Source organism: Manis pentadactyla, chromosome 9 (genome assembly GCF_030020395.1).
Source record: "Manis pentadactyla isolate mManPen7 chromosome 9, mManPen7.hap1, whole genome shotgun sequence".
NCBI lineage: Eukaryota > Metazoa > Chordata > Mammalia > Pholidota > Manidae > Manis > Manis pentadactyla.
This window is the reverse complement of record NC_080027.1, coordinates 125,964,988-125,981,409: the sequence shown is the minus strand read 5'-3', so window position 1 is coordinate 125,981,409 and position 16,422 is coordinate 125,964,988. Positions and strand designations below refer to the sequence as shown.

At 60.1% G+C, this 16,422-nt stretch overlaps 1 protein-coding gene across 3 annotated transcripts in view; it reads right to left on the bottom strand.

The window, feature by feature from the left end:
* The window catches only part of CACNA1S (calcium voltage-gated channel subunit alpha1 S), a 62,710-nt gene that overhangs the window by 19,840 nt on the left and 26,448 nt on the right, over positions 1-16,422 (bottom strand). For all 3 annotated transcript variants that reach the window (XR_005029676.2, XM_036909482.2, XM_036909483.2), the window contains exons 11-25: positions 14,266-14,491; positions 13,431-13,638; positions 12,320-12,440; positions 11,400-11,514; positions 10,462-10,555; positions 9,705-9,774; positions 7,407-7,539; positions 6,668-6,797; positions 6,297-6,356; positions 4,633-4,739; positions 4,083-4,170; positions 3,768-3,875; positions 1,513-1,565; positions 1,082-1,228; positions 431-632 (exon numbers count right to left, since the gene is read on the bottom strand). Coding sequence is in view for 2 of the 3 variants with exons in the window: in XM_036909482.2 (XP_036765377.2) it covers positions 431-632; positions 1,082-1,228; positions 1,513-1,565; positions 3,768-3,875; positions 4,083-4,170; positions 4,633-4,739; positions 6,297-6,356; positions 6,668-6,797; positions 7,407-7,539; positions 9,705-9,774; positions 10,462-10,555; positions 11,400-11,514; positions 12,320-12,440; positions 13,431-13,638; positions 14,266-14,491 (1,862 nt within the window). In the remaining variant the exon portion in view is untranslated. The remainder of the gene's footprint in view (positions 1-430; positions 633-1,081; positions 1,229-1,512; positions 1,566-3,767; positions 3,876-4,082; positions 4,171-4,632; positions 4,740-6,296; positions 6,357-6,667; positions 6,798-7,406; positions 7,540-9,704; positions 9,775-10,461; positions 10,556-11,399; positions 11,515-12,319; positions 12,441-13,430; positions 13,639-14,265; positions 14,492-16,422) is intronic.

Sequence of the window (16,422 nt, the reverse complement as noted above, 5' to 3'; positions counted from 1 at the left end):
ACCACAGAGCGGGTCAGCGCCAAGGGCCCCCCTCCCCCTCCCCCCCACATCCTGGGCTTCAGAACCCTGCATCCGGCAGGCTGGGAGCAGCTGGGTCTGGAGCCTGGGTGGAGGACTCCACTAGACTGCCCAGGAAGATCCCACTGGGCCTGCGGGGCTCTGTGTCATCACGGCCAGAGTCTAACATGGCTCTAGCCCGGGGACTCGAAGGCCTTGCTTTCTCTGGGTGCCATGAGAAGACCCCCCCACCCCCCAGCATGTACGCTTCAGGCTGGAGACCAGTTGGGGGTGAGGGAGAGAGGGTGAGGCTGGGTCTGGGCACCACGCGGAGGCTCTGGGCCATTCCTGCCCGAGGCTGCTCCGTGGGCCTGGGCCTCGGACTCGGGCTGGCAGGGGCTCTGCCCTCCACCTGCAGCGGGTGGCCGAGCACCTGGTTCTTGTCCAGCTCACAGTTCTTGTACTCGGTCTCGCCCTGCTCCTGGAAGGTGACGATGACGAAGCCCACGAAGATGTTCATCATGAAGAAGGCGATGAGGATGAGGTAGGTGATGAAGAAGATGGCCATCTCCACGCGGTGGTTGTAGACGGGGCCCGTGTCCTCCTCATAGGCGTCTATGGCCTTGTACAGCAGCCTTGGGGCGGGTGAGAAGGTGGGCTGGGCTGGGATGATGGGGGCGGCCAGGCCAGGGCGGGCTTCATCCTGCCAGCCATGGGCAGCCAGGGAGCTTTCTGAACAGTCAAGCAGTGGGAGAATTAGGGCCATGCTGGGGGCGCTGGGACAGATCCTGGAACAGGCCCGCCCACCCATGAGGAGACCGTCTATATCCAGTCACCCACAGGGTCCCCTGCGGGCAGAGAGGCCCACACCCGTGGGGGGCTTGCTACGTTCTGTCAGCGCGCCCTGGTCACACTCTCAGTGGAGTGACCGGTTGGCATGCCGGTCCTGCAGACCCTCAGGGCTGTGCTGAGCGCCAGCAGCGGGTCTGGCACGGAGCAGGGGGTGGGGGTGGGCAAAGGGCGGGGCGGCTTCCTGACGCTGCGCCTGCCCCGCCATGATGGACCCCCGGTGGCCCTCACTCACTGGGGCCACCCCTCGAAGGTGGAGACGGTGAAGAGCGACATCATGGCTGAGAGCACGTTGTCGAAGTGGAAGTCGTTGTGCACCCACTGGCGGGGACGCAGCTCCATCTGCGTGGGGTCCCCGTCCTTGTACACATAGTAATAGCCCCTGAGGCGAGGAGGCCCAGTCACTCCCCTGGGCAGGGCTGGGTCACCTCCTCCGCATGCTGAGTGTGCTGGAGAAACAGCCGCGCGGACGGGGGGACGCGGAGGGGACACCAGCCAGCTCTCCCTCCCATCATCCAGGAAAGGTGCCTCCACGAACATGCCTCCCAGGCCCCCAGCCCGGAGGGCCACTGCCTCCGGCACAAGGTCCCCACCCAGGGACCCCTGTCCCCTGCACTCTCAGCCGGCAGGGCGGACCTGCGCCCCAGGGGCCCCTCCTCCGCACACCTGCACTCCTTTTCTGTCATCTTGGACTCGTCATTGCAGCTGAAGAACTTCCCCTACATCCGCAAGGAACGGGGAGGGGGACACTGTATGGACACAGGACTGCAAAGTGGGCACAGGAAGGGAGGGTGGGCATCGGGAGGGTGGGGCTGTCTTCCCCTCGGAGGGGGCCCAGCTGGGGGCAGGCCCCAGAGGAGTCTCCACATCTCCAGCCCCCCATGGGCTTCCTGCCAGGCCTGCGTGCTGCCAGGCCTGGGAATCCAGCTCCTTAGAGCATTCAAGTGCTTGGAGCTGGGCCTGGGGGGGTGCAAAAAGGAATACGGCTGGGCCCTGCTTCTCTGTGGTGGGGCCCCTTCCGCCCCCAGCGGCGGCAGGAAGCCCTCTTAGGGTCCCCCCATCACAGAGCAGGAAGGGCTCTCCTGCCAGCGTGCTGGCCCTGCAGCTGCTGTGGGGACACACGCCGCAGGGGTGGGGCTCCCCCGTCTCAGAGTCAAACAGGTGGCCCCGCACACCCACCCCAAGGCCTGAGGAGGTGGGCTCTGGGCTCCCCTATACAGATTCCAGCCAGAGAAGTTCCTCCTTTTACCTACAGCACATATTGAGCACTCACAGATTTTGTTTGAACAAAAGGAGTTGATTGCTAGGTTTTAATATGCCTAAATTAAGTTTGAAATGCATGGATTCTGGTCCAGTGCCGTCCAAGGCCAGAGAGGGAAAATGCCTCAACTCGAGGGTACACGGCTGCCCCTACCCGCTGCGGGGCTCTGCCGTTCCTACGACATCCCCCGTCACGGGGGCTGGAGCAGAGGGGTGAAGATGAGGCAGGCAGCACCGGGGTAGGGGAGGACAGCTGCTGCCGGGCAGGTTTCTGGACGTGTCACACCAGACGCCCGGTTTAATATGGAAAGCAAGGCTCAAGTCTTGATACAATAGCTGCGTGGGAACGCGTGTGCAAGCTCCCAGAGGAGAATGTGGTGTACGTACCACTTGTGACAATGCCTGCTATGTAGGTGGGCGGGAACTGGGGGTCTTCTGATGGGAGGCTATGAAGCACAGAGGGAGCTGTGGGCTGAAGGGCAACAGCCTGTGCCTGGACGGGACAGGGAAGAGCGGTGCCCAGGCATTCCCTCAGGGGGCACGTCCCCTGGTTAGGAAGGGTCAGATGCGGAGTGCCCTGGGGGGGCCCAGCAGAGGAGGGGCTGGGGTGGGGGTAGGGGGCAGCCCTTGCCTGGGGGTAAGAGGAGAAGGGCTACATGCAGAGCACTGGGCACTGTGTCGAGGTCAGGTCGAGGAGCAGTGTCCTAGGTCAGGCCCTCCTGTCCCTCCAGATGTGACTGATAGGGCCCATCCCCCTTGAGGGCCTCTGGGTGCCCCACCCTGACTACTCTCCCCAGAGCCTGCTCCCTGTCCATGGGGATTTGTGGGGCTTGTTTCATGACCCCCTCAGCCCTACCAGAGGCCACGGCCCAGAGAAAATGTTCCAGGAGTGTTTGTTGAGTGAGTGAATGAATGTAAGATGATGTCATTGAATGCCTAAGTCTGACTGAGGTTATGTAGTTGTGATTTTAAAGAATCCTGCTCTGGGCCAGGGGCGGTTTGGGTTATGAAAGGAAGTACTGGGGGTGTCAGTTGTACATGCAAGTATCAATTTCTATGTCCTGCTAATGATTTGAAAGCCAGAGGCATCCAGAAAGCAGCCTGGTGGGAGGGGACACGCTCGTAGGACTGACTGCCACATTCCCCCAGGACAGTGAGAACAGAATGAGGCCACCTCCCAGATCTGAACTGATGGCCTCCTGCGCTCAGAAACTCCCGGTATATATGAACGATGCCAGACGCACCAGCCTGGGGCATGGTGGGCAGAAGGCCAGCTGATGGGGGGTGGAGCTGCGGCAGTTCTAGCCTGGCAGGCTGGAAGGGGCTGGGAGGGGATGACAATGGGGAGGGCCTTGCGGGGCCCGGCAGGTGTGGGGAGGGACCTTCATTCTCAAGGAGAAGCCACGGACAGCCAGGAAGACATCAGATCCAATGGCCGTGGTGGCTGGCAGAGGCACAGAGCCAGGGCAGGGCATCCTCCAGGGAACGGCCCCCAGACTGGACGTGGCTTAGCTGCAAAGCTCTGCGCACTCAAGGGCATCTGCCTCCACAGTCCAGGCCCCCTTTGCTCAGAGCAGGGAGAGAGACTGGCTCCTGCTCCGCCTGGGCGCCGGCGCCTGGGCTGGGACAGGAGGGGACGCCGCCCTGGCAGGCGGGCTCACCTTGAAGAGCTGGACGCCGATGCAGGCAAACATGAACTGCAAGAGGGTGGTGACCAGGACGATGTTGCCGATGGTGCGGATGGCCACGAACACACACTGCACCACGTGCTGCGGACGGAGGGGCTGGTGGGCACACGCCCCTCACTGTCCCTCGCTGCCTCCCAGCTCCCCAGAGGCTCAGGGAGGCTCCTGGGGAAGAGCGGCTGCCCAGCCTCATGCTCACCCCCCATCTGGCGAAGGGGTGGGGAGGGTGCCCCGGCAGCGGCCCCCGTGGCCCCTCTCTGCCTTCCCGGGTCCTGCCCAGCCCTCTCTCACCTTCAGCCCTTTGGCCCTGTTGATGGCCCGGAGGGGTCGGAGCACCCTCAGCACCCTGAGGATCTTCACCACGGAGATGGTGCTGGACCTGGGGTGGGGTGGGGGCTGAGGGCGGTGGATTTCAACCCCCCACACCTGCCCCCCGCCTTCCCCAGCCCTTCCCTCTGGCTGTGTGTGCACTCTCCCGGGGATGAAGGTGCCTCCCGCTCTCCGGGCCACTGTCACTAGTGTGCCACCAGCTCAGTAAGGGCTCCTCTGCGTGTGGCTCCAGGCTGTCTCCACCGTCAGACGGGGAGCAGCCTGGACACAGGGGCTGCACCTGCTGCCTGGCCCTCAAGCCCTCCCTCTCGGGCTCCAGCACACGGCTCTGCCCTCGTAGTGTCGTCACTGCAGCCTCGGTGGCGACAGCCCTGGCCCCCATCCATGGCCCTGAGGGACCCTCCCTTTGCAGCTTGGTGCCCCCCAACAAACAGCAGGTGGTGCTCCTGCCCTGAGGCCCTGGCACGAAGCAGGGCAGTTGTGCCCCAGGCTGGACCCTGCCACTGCTCACTCAAGTCCCATGGAGATGAGGGACACGGCCACCACCACCAGGTCCAGGATGTTGAAGTAGTTGCGGCAGAAGGAGCCCTTGTGCAGGAAGGCGCCGTAGGTGGTCATCTGTGGGAGAGGCAGCATTCCGGGTGGGGGGGAGCTTGGGAGCAGGCGCGCCCCGCAAAGAAGGGCTCCCAGGGAAGGTTCACCTCTGCTCAGGAGGAGCCCTTGGCGAGGCCAACAGTGGCCAGAAGGCTGTGCCTTTCGCTGCACTCCTTGCCTACCCTGAGCGCTTTGCATCCCCGTCTCTGCTCCCCTGGCTCTGGAAGTGTGAGGGCTTCTCACGGGCCGTGAGAACCAGGCTTTGCTCTCTGAGCACGTGTTTCCCCAGATGCCACGGGGAGCCCCAGAGTGGGGAAACCTGCCCTCCTCTCTCCAGAGGACATGATCAAGTGCCCCCCCTCCTCCCTGGAAAGCCTCCTCAGAAGTCACCTCTGCCCTAAGGACTGAGGAGTCAGGCAGCCAACCCCCGAGACTCGGAGACCTTTGCAAGCCTCTGACTCCCCTCTTCCCTCTGCAGCCCCTCTCCTGCTCCCCCCTGCTTCCTGCTCTCCTCTCGGCTTCTGTCATCTATTCTCCAATAACCTCCCAGGCCCTTTGCACGAGCACATCGTGTCCCTGAGGTCTGGGAGGGTAAAGTATTTCCTGGCATTCAAGGTGATTCCGTCTCAACTCCCCTCCCAGCCTCTGAGCCCAGGCCTCCATGTCTGTGCACTCCATCTCAGCCCAAAGGGGTCACTTTCTGCCCTCTGAGCAAATCCCAAAATCTCCTTTCAATGCATTCGGTATTTTTCTGTCCTCTTGGACCGACTCTGGTATATCTCCCCAGTAATGAATCTTTTCCATCTTCCAGGTCTAATTCTAATGCCACCACCTCCAAGAAGTCCTCCTGGACCTTGGGGAAGCCACCCTCTCCCTCTGCTCAGCTCCTTCAGGAGTGGAGGCCATGAAATAAGTAAGGGACTGTTCCAGTTTCGTCATGCAGTCTTCCCCGGGCCCAGGACACCCCCTTCTTCCCTCCTGGCTTGCGAAGGTAAAGGCTGGGACTACTCGGTCTCAGTCACACGTGGGCCCTCTCTTTGGTGCCCAGACCTTCCACTGTGGTAGTGTGAGCCCAGTGTGTCAGCCTCGAGAATGGGAGAGCAGCCATGTGCCATGGACCAGGACCGGGAGGGCTGTGATAGGGCGGAGCCGCTGGAGACCGGCCACCAAGGCCGCAGTCACTTCTCTGGGGACCCCTGGGGGGAGAGGCCTTTCAGGCATCGGTAACAAAGGTCCAGGAGCAAGTCACAGCTCCCTGGATCTGCTCTTAGGCTAACTGCACCCTCAACATGGGAAGAAAATGCCTACAGCTTCACAGACACGGATGCGCTCTGCTGACAGGCCCGCAGGCTGCGGGGTGTTCCCACCTCCTCACGGCTCACTGCAGCTTATCAGCGAAAGGCCCATCTGGTCTCCTGGTCCTGTGAGTCTTTCCCTGATGCTCTCCACCCTCTGGCGTCTCCCTCATCCCTGCAACCCACGCCCTGGGTGCGTACAGCGTGTGCAAGTCGGAGCCGCAGCAGGTGTGGCCGCTCAGCCTGGACACACCCCTCATCCAGCCATCCCTCGGCCTTCACTCACCTTGAGGACAATCTCCACAGTGAAGACAGAGGTGAAAGCGATGTCAAAATACCCAAGGATCTGGTGACGGGGCCGGGGAGAGGGAGGTCAGTGAGGAAGGGCGGAGCAATGGCACCATCTTTATGCCACCACGACCAGCATCATTGAAACCAGGCGACAGGAGCCTGTCTGTGTTGCCTACTGTGATGACACTATTCAGAAGGAGGGACTGCACAGTCTTGGCCCTCCAGGGATTTAAACTCTAACACACTCTGCTGCCATACCACACAGAGGATACAGATGAGCTCTAACACCAGAGCGACGTGTGCCAGTGGCTGACCTTGGAGTGGGGAGGGGTGCTGAGCGGGCAGAGGGCACGGGTCTGCCATCACCTGATTCCTCATGGACTCTGCCCGGATGGGGTCCTCGGCAGCCAGCGCGGCACTGCTGAGCAGGATGAAGAGCAGGATGAAGTTGGTGAACCACGTGGCATTAACAATGCGATGACACAGGACGCGGATCCTGCAGGGGTGGGGGTCAGGGCAGCAATGAGCCACCGGGCGCTCAGGCCTCACCAGCCGCTGTCCTGCAGAGGGCCGCTGGGTCGCACCTCACGGGCCGGTGGAGAAGGATGCCTGCGTCTGGATGGTCCTCTGGCTGGACGTGCAGGCGGCCCTGCCCCTCATTTTGTCCCTGCAGCCTCAGTTGCCCCTCGCAACCAAGCCCCCCCAGCACCACCTGCCCTCTCCCCCAGGAGCCCACCCCCACCCCTCCACAGTTTCCCCACCAGAGAACAGGACAGGCTGACCTCCATCCACAAGCCAGAAAGGTGAAACTCATGAAGACTACAGTCTATGCATATTTTAAAGTTGTGAAATTGTGAGGTCAAAGTTGCTCCCAGGAAGGAGCCAATATATACAGTCCCCGTTAGTAAGTACCTGCTGAGGTTTACAGCGTTACTTCTCTCAGAGACACTAGCATTTCAAACAGGGCACCAGAGCTTCAGCTGGAGGAATGAGTTCCTCAGAGGGTAACGCTAAGCCCAGAGAATCAGGTGAAAGGGCCTTTTTAGGGCAGCCCTCCCCGGAAGTCCCATCGGCCGAGCGGCTCGGCAGCCAAGGGACCGCCTACTTGTTGGTGGGGCTGAAGATGAAGAAGGAGCTGGCGTCTGGAATGGGCACTGCCTTCTCTTTCAGCTGCAGCTCAGCCAGGGGGCGCGGGCGGGGGCTCACCGGGATCTCTGGCTCATCTTCTTCATCATCCCCTGTGGGGAGGAGACAGAGCGGGATTGGGAGCGTCCTTCCCTACTCTGTTGCTCCCCTGGCTTCCGTGCTCTGAATCCCACCACGGCCTCCCAGCAGCCAGCAAGCAAAAGGCGGTAGCAGTCAGGGCAAGGCCCGAGGACGTCAGCACAGTCCAGCCCATGGGTCTCTCCTTCCCTGCAGCAAACAGGCCTGAGCTGTCGCGGATAACCGTCAGACCCAGACCCTCCAGAAGTGGGGCCGAGAGCAAGATCGGGCAGCCTTGATGTTGCATCTTCTGTCTCAGGGCTGGACTCACACCATCTCAAATGCTCACAAGCTGGGGAGCACTGGGGGGCCCTGCTTCAGATGAGACCTGAGTTCTGGTGCTTGGCCATGTCCCTAACTTGCTGTGCATGCTAGGAAGTCCCTGTCCATCCTGGGCTTTGGCTTCCCAGTTTGCAACATTGATGAGGGACCAGAGGCTTGTTGAAATAAATGGACTCTGAGGTCCTCTCCTGGGCTAGATTCTAAACCATCGCAGAGGCGACTTGCCAGCATGAGAAGAAATGATACTGCTTGGGCTTTAGCCAGACTCCAGCACCAGGGCAGACACTGCGGTGGTAGGGGGTGGAGGAGAGAGATGGCCCTCCAAGCTCATTCCTGTCCCGTGGACTTGTGACAGGGAGCTGACCCCCCGAGGCCCTCAGCTCCAAGGGTGAGCAGCCCTGGCACAAGCTGGTGCCCGGCATCTTGCAGCTCTTGTCCAGTCCCTTGGTTCCCTCACCCCACAGCCGCCCCCTCCCTACCGTGCCGGCTCCTGGCAGAGGCCCCTTGGGGAAGCCGAAGCCATGGACTCTGCCCCTTCCATCCTGGCAGCCTGCACAGGTTCTCAGCCCCCCCAGAGACCCCCACTTCTTCTTCCTCACAATGAGTCCTGACACGACGCTTCCCGTCCTCCCCCGGCTGCCAGACACCCCAGAGACACAGTTTGTGCTCAATCACAGAGACTGTTAATTCTTGGAGTCAGCATATTTGCTTTCTTTCTACCGGTTAATTCTGATTTCTTCCCAATTCATTAGCTTCATTGTCCACATCTTTTGTCATAAGCCATTTCAAATTATTTTTGGAAAGAAGCAGGATAAACATATTCAACCCCTTTGGCTAGACCTCTTCCAGCTGCCCACCCCTTCGCCCCTCCACCCTCCGCACTTCCCCTAACCTTGGACTCCCCGGGTCAGCCACCCTCTACCAGCCACTTGCGTCTATTAAGGATGGGTGTTAGATGAAACAACTCAAGATGAATTATTTTGAAATGCAAATACTCGTTTCTGGCAGATATCTGAAGAAATATTATTAGTCTTATCTGCACCAGCTCCATTCTCCCCACACTTCACTTTGCAAAGTCCTTCCATGCATCAGTTCAGTCTGTTTATTGAGTGCCTACTCTGTGCCATCTGGAACACAGGAAGTCCCCCCTGGACTTTAGAGTCCCTGGGGCAGACTGATGCTGACCAGCTGATTCCTCTGGTGGACCAGAGACTCAGGGCCCCAAAGGACTCATGGGTGAGCTCAGGAGCATCAGGGCTCTTGCAGGCAGCCTTGTGGCATGAACCCAGCCTGGCTCCACCCCTTCCATGTGATCTCTGGGACAGATGAAGAGGATTTCTGCAGCAGCCACTGGTTATTTGCACTTACAAGATGCTATAGTTTATCCACAGCCATGGATTATCCTCTCTCCCAGCCTACCTTTGTCACCTTCATTTGGATCTTCCCACAGGGCAAGTCCCTGTATCAGTCAATTCCCCAGTCCTGCTAGACACTGGATGCTGAGTAACCTGCCCACCTGCCCCACACACTTGGACACACCCTCATCAACGATCTGCGCTGTGTGGCTAGAATGGAAGACCTGTGTACCCATGAGTCTGTGCTCCTAAGCATTGAAGCCCACTCCTGGCACTCAATAAATACTTGCTGAATTAAAGGAAAATAAAATGCATGGATTTTTCTGTTGTGTGTATTGTAAGGAGAGGCAGGCTGGCAGGTAGCTTGTTTGCATGACTAGGTGCAGAGGGACGCCCTGTGTCCTGATCTCCTCACGGAAGAGTCCAGGCAGGGACACACGACAGGTTGCCCCTAAGGAGAAATCCACCCCAGCATATTCCCCCCAGGGCCCCAGGACCCTCACCTGGGAAGTCAGCCGAGGGGTAGGGGTCCTTCACCTCATTGACACTCGATTCAAACTCATCTATTTTCAGCTGTAGGAAGGAACACAGTGACAATGATGATGGGAAAAAGCTGCAGTCGCCACTTATTGAACATTTACTGGGGGGCCCGTGTAGGCTTCAGCTCACTTCACCCTCCCTGCTGCCTGGAGGACAGGCCATGCTACGATCATTCTCATTTCACAAACGAGAAGCCAGCCTGGATAGGTCAGACCAGTTGCCCAAGCTCCCACGGGACGAAGCCAGGACCTCCGCCAGCCCCGGTCTGTGCACTGCACCCCTGCTGGTTCTCAGAAGAGAGCTGAGCTCCCCAGGCCGGGGTCCCAGCCCCCCTGGGGCCCAATTCCCTGACCTGCTGAGCTCTGCTTCCTCCCCGTCCAGGGAGACTGAACAGGGCAGGGCTAGGAATGGTGGGAGGCCAGTCTGGGCCTCTCAATGGAACAGGGGTGTCAAGAGGGGAGGGGGACACCTTGACTTGGGTGGGAAGCTGGGGTTCTGAGGAAGTCTGGTTCCCAGATTGGGTTCCCAGTACAAAGGGTCCCCTGCTGTAGCCATAGCCCCTGACTCTTTCCCCAGTAACATGAGGGAGATGACCAGGCAGAAAGCCTCTCCCCCACCTTCCCACCCCCCCCACCAGCACCCCAAGGCCCGGGGGTGAATGGGGGGTTTCTGAGGTCAGTCCCCATCCTGCCCCAGGCCCACCCCATGTGGCCTGCTCACCTTGGCAGTGGTGGGGATACCCTCTCCCTTGGGCTTCTGTTCCAGCTTCTTGGCCATCATGGACTTCTCCTCCTCTGGCTTGTCTGGAAGGCCCCTGAGTGGGAAAACCAAGAAAGCCAAGTGGGGGCCCGACTAGAAAGTTCTCTGGGATCCGCTCAGCCTGATGGGGCCCTCAGGGGCTCTGGGCAGGAAGGCCAGGACACGGGCAGGGATGTGGGCCTGGGCAAGCCCTTTCCCTGTGATGAGGGGGCAGGAGCTCAGGTCGGGCCCGTGGCTAAACAGGGCTCACCGGCCAGCCACACTCCATGGCTACTGACCGGCAAGTGGGGGGGAGGAGCTTGGCAGCACTGGTGCCACCGGGGAGCCCAGACCCACCCATCTTGAATCAGAATTAGCATAACAAGACCCCAGATGACCCATTTGTGGGCAGAATGTGGGAAACATTGCCTAGAAAACCAGGCCTGCTTCTGTTCCCAGAGGGGGGTCCAGACTCCAGGGAGTTAAGGGACACCCGTGTAGACGGGGAGAACTGCAAAGGTCCTGAGGAGCCAGCCACCACTCACACGGGAGGCCTGAGGCTCTGCCAAGGGAAGACTCCATCCAACCCTCCAAGAAGTGCAGGGGCTTCATGGACAGGCTGGGGGATTCCTAGACCCCTCCTCGGGGCACCCTGGCCCGATTCCCCAGGCTTTGCCATTTCCTGAGGCCTTTGTAGAGGCTGCCTTGCCTCCAGGACTGCCCAGGGATGCCTCCTGGGACCCCAGCCACCCCTGGACATGCTGTTGGCAAGCCTGTCCAGAAGTCCCAGCTCTGCTCCCCTGGGTGGCGTGGAGTGAGCGCCCTGCCACTGGGGTGGGCACCGTGGGGGCACGGCCCCTGCTCAGCAGGCCCCAAGGAGCGTGCTCCCCATCCCTCCCTGCTGGGGAGGCAGCCCTCACCTGGACATCTTCCTGCGCTTTCGCTCCTCAGCCTTGGCCTTCTGGGCAGAGGTCAGGCTCTCCGCCTCGGCCAGGTTGTCCACAGCGATGGCCAGGAAGACGTTGAGCAGGATGTCTGAGGGCGTCCAGCTAAGGAGCCTCGGGTTGTGGTGAAAGGCAAACCTCTGGGCCCGGAGTCCCACATGCACGCATGTTGGTAGAACCTGAACCTGTTCCCTGGGTGGGGTCCTGGAGTCCCAGGGGAGGGCAGGGGCCCAGGGACATGGACAAGCATCCTCAGGGAAGCCTGCCTACAGAGAGCGCCTGTGATGGGGCCTGAATCCCCAGTGGCCTCAGATGCCAGTATTTCCTGCTCAGGACTGATCCCAGCTCCCACAGAGGCTGTCTGGGAGCTATGAGCCCACGGGGACTCAGGGAAGGGTGGCCCCCTCCCTCCCTCCCTCCGTCCTATACCAGGCTCCGAGGCACAGGCCTCCAGGGCCTGGCTGCTGGCTCTCTGTACCCCGCCCGCCGCACCCCAGCCCCTCGGCTCATCTCTCAGTTCACCCATGCTCGGCCTGCCTGGCTCCCTGGCTCCTCCCCACCTGCCTCCCCACCTCTGGACCAGGCTGTCCCCTGAGCTTCCCTCTTCTCTGTTCCCCTTGCCCTTCCTGCTCCCTCCCCCAGGCTCACCAATCTCCCTGGCATTAATTCTCCCACCCCCGTGGTTCTCTGGCCTTCCTGGCAGGAGGATTATCCTGCAGCTACACCTGCTTTTGGTGTTTGCTGGAGCCTGTCTCCCAGCCCACCAGGAGCTTAGGAGCTTGCCTGTGGCCAGAGAGCCTGGTGCCTGGCAGGCGGACACCCCTGACTCTGTTTCAAGCCCATCTCCCAACCCCGCTCCCCAAGCCCTTTCCTGTGTCCTGCTCCTGAGGGGGTACAGTTACCACAGACGAAAAGGATGATGAAATAAATGCACACAAGCATGCCGGGGTAGGACGGCCCACCGTAGGCCATGATCCCGTCATACATCACAGAGTTCCAGTCCTCACCCGTCAGGACCTGGAGGGACAGGGAGAAACAGGGGTGGGGGGGACGCAGAAGGACCTGGGACCCTTCAGTAGGGGCCGGGCTCTCCGGGAGGGCCCGTGCGACCCGCCACGCCCTGGACCTGTCCTCTCTCCCTCCGTGGCCAGAACGGAAGGTCCCTGCTCTCTTCCTGGGGCCTCTTCCTTATCACTGGCTGCCCAGGTGAGGGGTTTGACTGTGGGTTCCCCACTCCCCCGTGCCCTGTTCCTAATGCGAGGCTTAACTGTATGTAATGCGTCCTGACAGGCTGCCTGTTATTCCAGCCTCCAGAAATAGTGTGAAATGTTTAGTGCCTTGGAAGACGTAATGCCTGAGCAGCCAGGGGTGTGACAGGAAGACGGTGTAGAGCCAGCCAGGTGTCACACACGGCCCCTCCCACGGCACCGACGGGCAGGGTCCCTCCTGAGCACGGGCTCCAGCGGAGGGGGCATTTCTCTGCCCTGCACAAGGGAAGCTCCTCCTTAGGCCTGTGGCTCTGAGGGCCTCTCGGAAGTCAGAGTCACTCAGGCTCCTGTGAATGGCCTCCAGCAAACCCTTGCCAAGCCCTGCCTCTGAGGGAGAAATGGTCGGCACTGCTCTGGGGCCTTCATGGCCTTGGCAGGGAGAGCTCACCGTGCCTGATACCAGGAGCAATGGAGAGAAAACATGCAGCTGGGCTCCCAGCGCACCCCACCTCCACTCCTTCATTATCTGCCCGCCTCCATTCACTCCTGGTCTATGGGCCAGCCCTCTGCAAGGCACCAGGGAGGAAGACAGGACACACGGGGCACAGCCCCTGGCCTCAGGAGTGTGGAGGAGACAGACAGGTAGCTATGCCAGTGCAGAGCAGCACAGGGCTGAGGGGGCCTGGAGAGGAACCTCGAATTCAAACCCGCGGATCAGAGAAGGCTTCACGGAGGAGGTGATGCCCACCATGACCTTGAAGGATGAGAAGCAGGATTCAGCCTGTGCAGCACAGCCTACCTGGAAGACGCTGATGAGAGCCTGTGGGAAGTTGTCGAAGTTGCTGCGCCGCACCTCTGTGTCCTCGAAGTCGTACCTGCCCCCGAAGAGCTGCATGCCCAGCAGGGCGAAGATGACGATGAAGAGGAAGAGCAGCAGCAGCAGGGAGGCGATGGAGCGGATGGAGTTCAGCAGGGACGCCACCAGGTTGCTCAGCGACGTCCAGTACCTGAAAGAAGCTCATGAGGCCCCGGGCGGGCTTGGGGGAGGGCTCAGGACCGAGGGGAGCGGAGGGCGACAGGGCTGCCTCTGGCCAAGAAGGCCCAGGATTCGTGGATCGAGTGCAGGCCGCCTCTCCTTCCTCCAGAGCACTTACCCAGATTGTCCCTCCATTCTTGCCGGTCACAGCACTAGACCATAGGCCCCGTGAGAGTGAGGACCACCTCACTCCTGGGCACCTGTGCCTGGCACCGCGCCCAGCTCGGGCGGTGCTCAGTCAGCCCTCCGGAACGCGTGACTGCACCGCCCCTTCCCTCCCCCCCTCCCTCCCGTCCTCTTACTGGGTCCTTCCTTATTCCCAGGCTCTCCCTGCGCCCCCAGCTCCTCCCCCACCTGCCTCTCCTTCCTCCTCCCCAGCCCCCTCTTCTCTTCCCTCTCTCCTGTGCATGCCCACCGTCCCTGCCCCACTGCGAGACAACGGCGAGGGGCAAGCAAAGATCAGAGAAGTGAGGTCAAGAGGGGCGAAGCAATTTCTCTTGCATAGAGGGGGGCCGGTTCCTGGCCGGGGCCACCGGGGACCTTGCGCAGACCCCAGGCCTCGGGGTGCAGGGTGGGTGCGGACCCGCCTGGCGCTCACTTGGTGACCTTGAAGATCCTCAGGAGGCGGACGCAGCGCAGCACGGAGATGCCCAGGGGGGTCATGGCGCCCGATTCCACCAGCAGGATCTCCAGCGTGCCACTGCACACCACGAAGCAGTCGAAGCGGTTGAAGATGGACATGAAGTACTGGCGCAGGCCCAGCCCGTACATCTTCATCAGCATCTCGACGGTGAAGAGGGACAGCAGCACGCGGTTGGCGACGTCTGCGGGCGGCAGTGCGGCCTCAGCCCCCTGCCCACCTGCTCGCCCTCTCCCGCCCCAGCTCTCGCTTGGCCAAGCCCTCAGCCCCGGCGCCCTCACCACCTTTCCCAGCATCCTCCTTTCTCCACCCTCAAAACCCAGTGAAATCTGGTGAATTGTTGCCCGTGGAAGTGGCACTGACCTAGATTTCTAAAAAGCTAAGCCATTCCATATTAACAATTTTATTTCATCTAATTTCACTTAAAATCATAAAGCTCTGCCACTTCCTCATGACACCTCCCTCTCTCCTGCTAAAGGGGGGGTCCCCCCACCTTTCTGAAGCCGATCTGTCCCCTCTGCTTGCCCCACGCACCCCCAACCTCAGGAAACCCACTGCCAGTGACCCCTTTTTTTCCCGGAGTTTAGCTTCTCCCTTTCTAGGGCACTGTCCTACCGCCGTTCTAAACGCCCAGCCAACTCCCCTTGCCCTGCAGCTCTGCCCTCGCTCTCTCCCTCCAGTCACAGCCACTCTCCAGAAAGGGTTACCTACTCCGATTTCTCACCTCCTCACACCTATTCCCTCTCCAACTCAGACCTAACTGGGGGCACCCTCCTCACCGTACCAACACACGCTGTCTTCCATCGCTTCCATGTTACCAAATCCAGCCAACATTTTAATTCTCATTTTCCTGACCTCCCAGAAGCATTGGGCACTGTTGACCAGCCTCTCTCAGCCCCCAAAATACCCAGTCACTGACTGACTTCCCCATCTCAGTAAGTGGCGCTACCATCTGTTTATCTGCAAAGGCCAGGAATCTCAAATTCATCTCTCACTCCTTGCGGTGGGCAGTGTTCACGTCCTGCCCACATGTGGTCACGGACAGTGCCCTGACCATGCTTGGCACACTCAACAGTTAACGACTGGGTGGACGGCCGCAGGCATGCATCATCTGGTCTGCAGCGTCGTTTCCTATCTCCTTCCCATAGAAGGTGACACTCTTCTGCCCTAATTATTTTCCTTCCTTTTTCTCCTTCATCCTTTTACCCACAGTGCCTTTTGTACTGTATCGCGGGCTCCTGGAGGTGCCGGCTCCTGTTGGTTGTGTCTGATCATTCTTCCTCGGGGGGTCCTGTTCCCTATTCAGTTTGCAATTGTTTTGTTGTGAGCTCATCTTTGGGAAATACTTTCCCCCGCAGGGATTCTGTATACCTTCCGGTTGAGACGCATCCTTAAAGAGTGGATTACATTCACTTCTGCTGGGCGCCCCAGAGGCTTCCCTTGTCTGTGACTAGCTTTTCTCACCTGAGCCATTTTTCGTTGTTCCCAGAGCTTCCAGCGAGGATAAACTCCCAAGCTCTCCCTGTGGCCCAAGGGGCAGTGAGCTTTTGCTTTCCTTACATGGGGACAGGGCCTTGGCTCTATGCCTTCCAGCTCCCACCCCACACAGGCCCCAGGCCGTGTCTCTTCTTCCTGTATAGGTGTTAAGAAGCCAGCCACCACCCCCTAGGGTTTAAGCCTAGGTCTAGAATGTTCCTGAAAGTCAGCTCACGAACACACTGCTTTCAGACACTTCTTCATTTCCGCCACTCAGAAACTTCCTCTCCTTTCTTGGAAATATGGTTCTCATGACACGGGCGGCACTGCTAACTGCTCGTCGTGGGGAGCACTTAGTCTGGCCCACCGTGTTGCTGGAACTTGTCCCCCTTTTCTTTGGAGAACTCGTCACAACCCAAAGTCCCCCCCACAGGAGGGCACCCACCGCACAGATGAAGCGGACAATTCACCTTCCACCAAGACTGACCTTTCAAAAACTCAGGTCAGATTGTGTTCCGTTCCTGCTCTTCATTTTATTTTATTTTCATGAGCTTCCCATGACCTCAAGTCTAAAGTCCCGACCCTCCTGCTACTTCCAGTCACCGCCAAGTGCGTACGGCCGCCGAGCTCGCCACACCG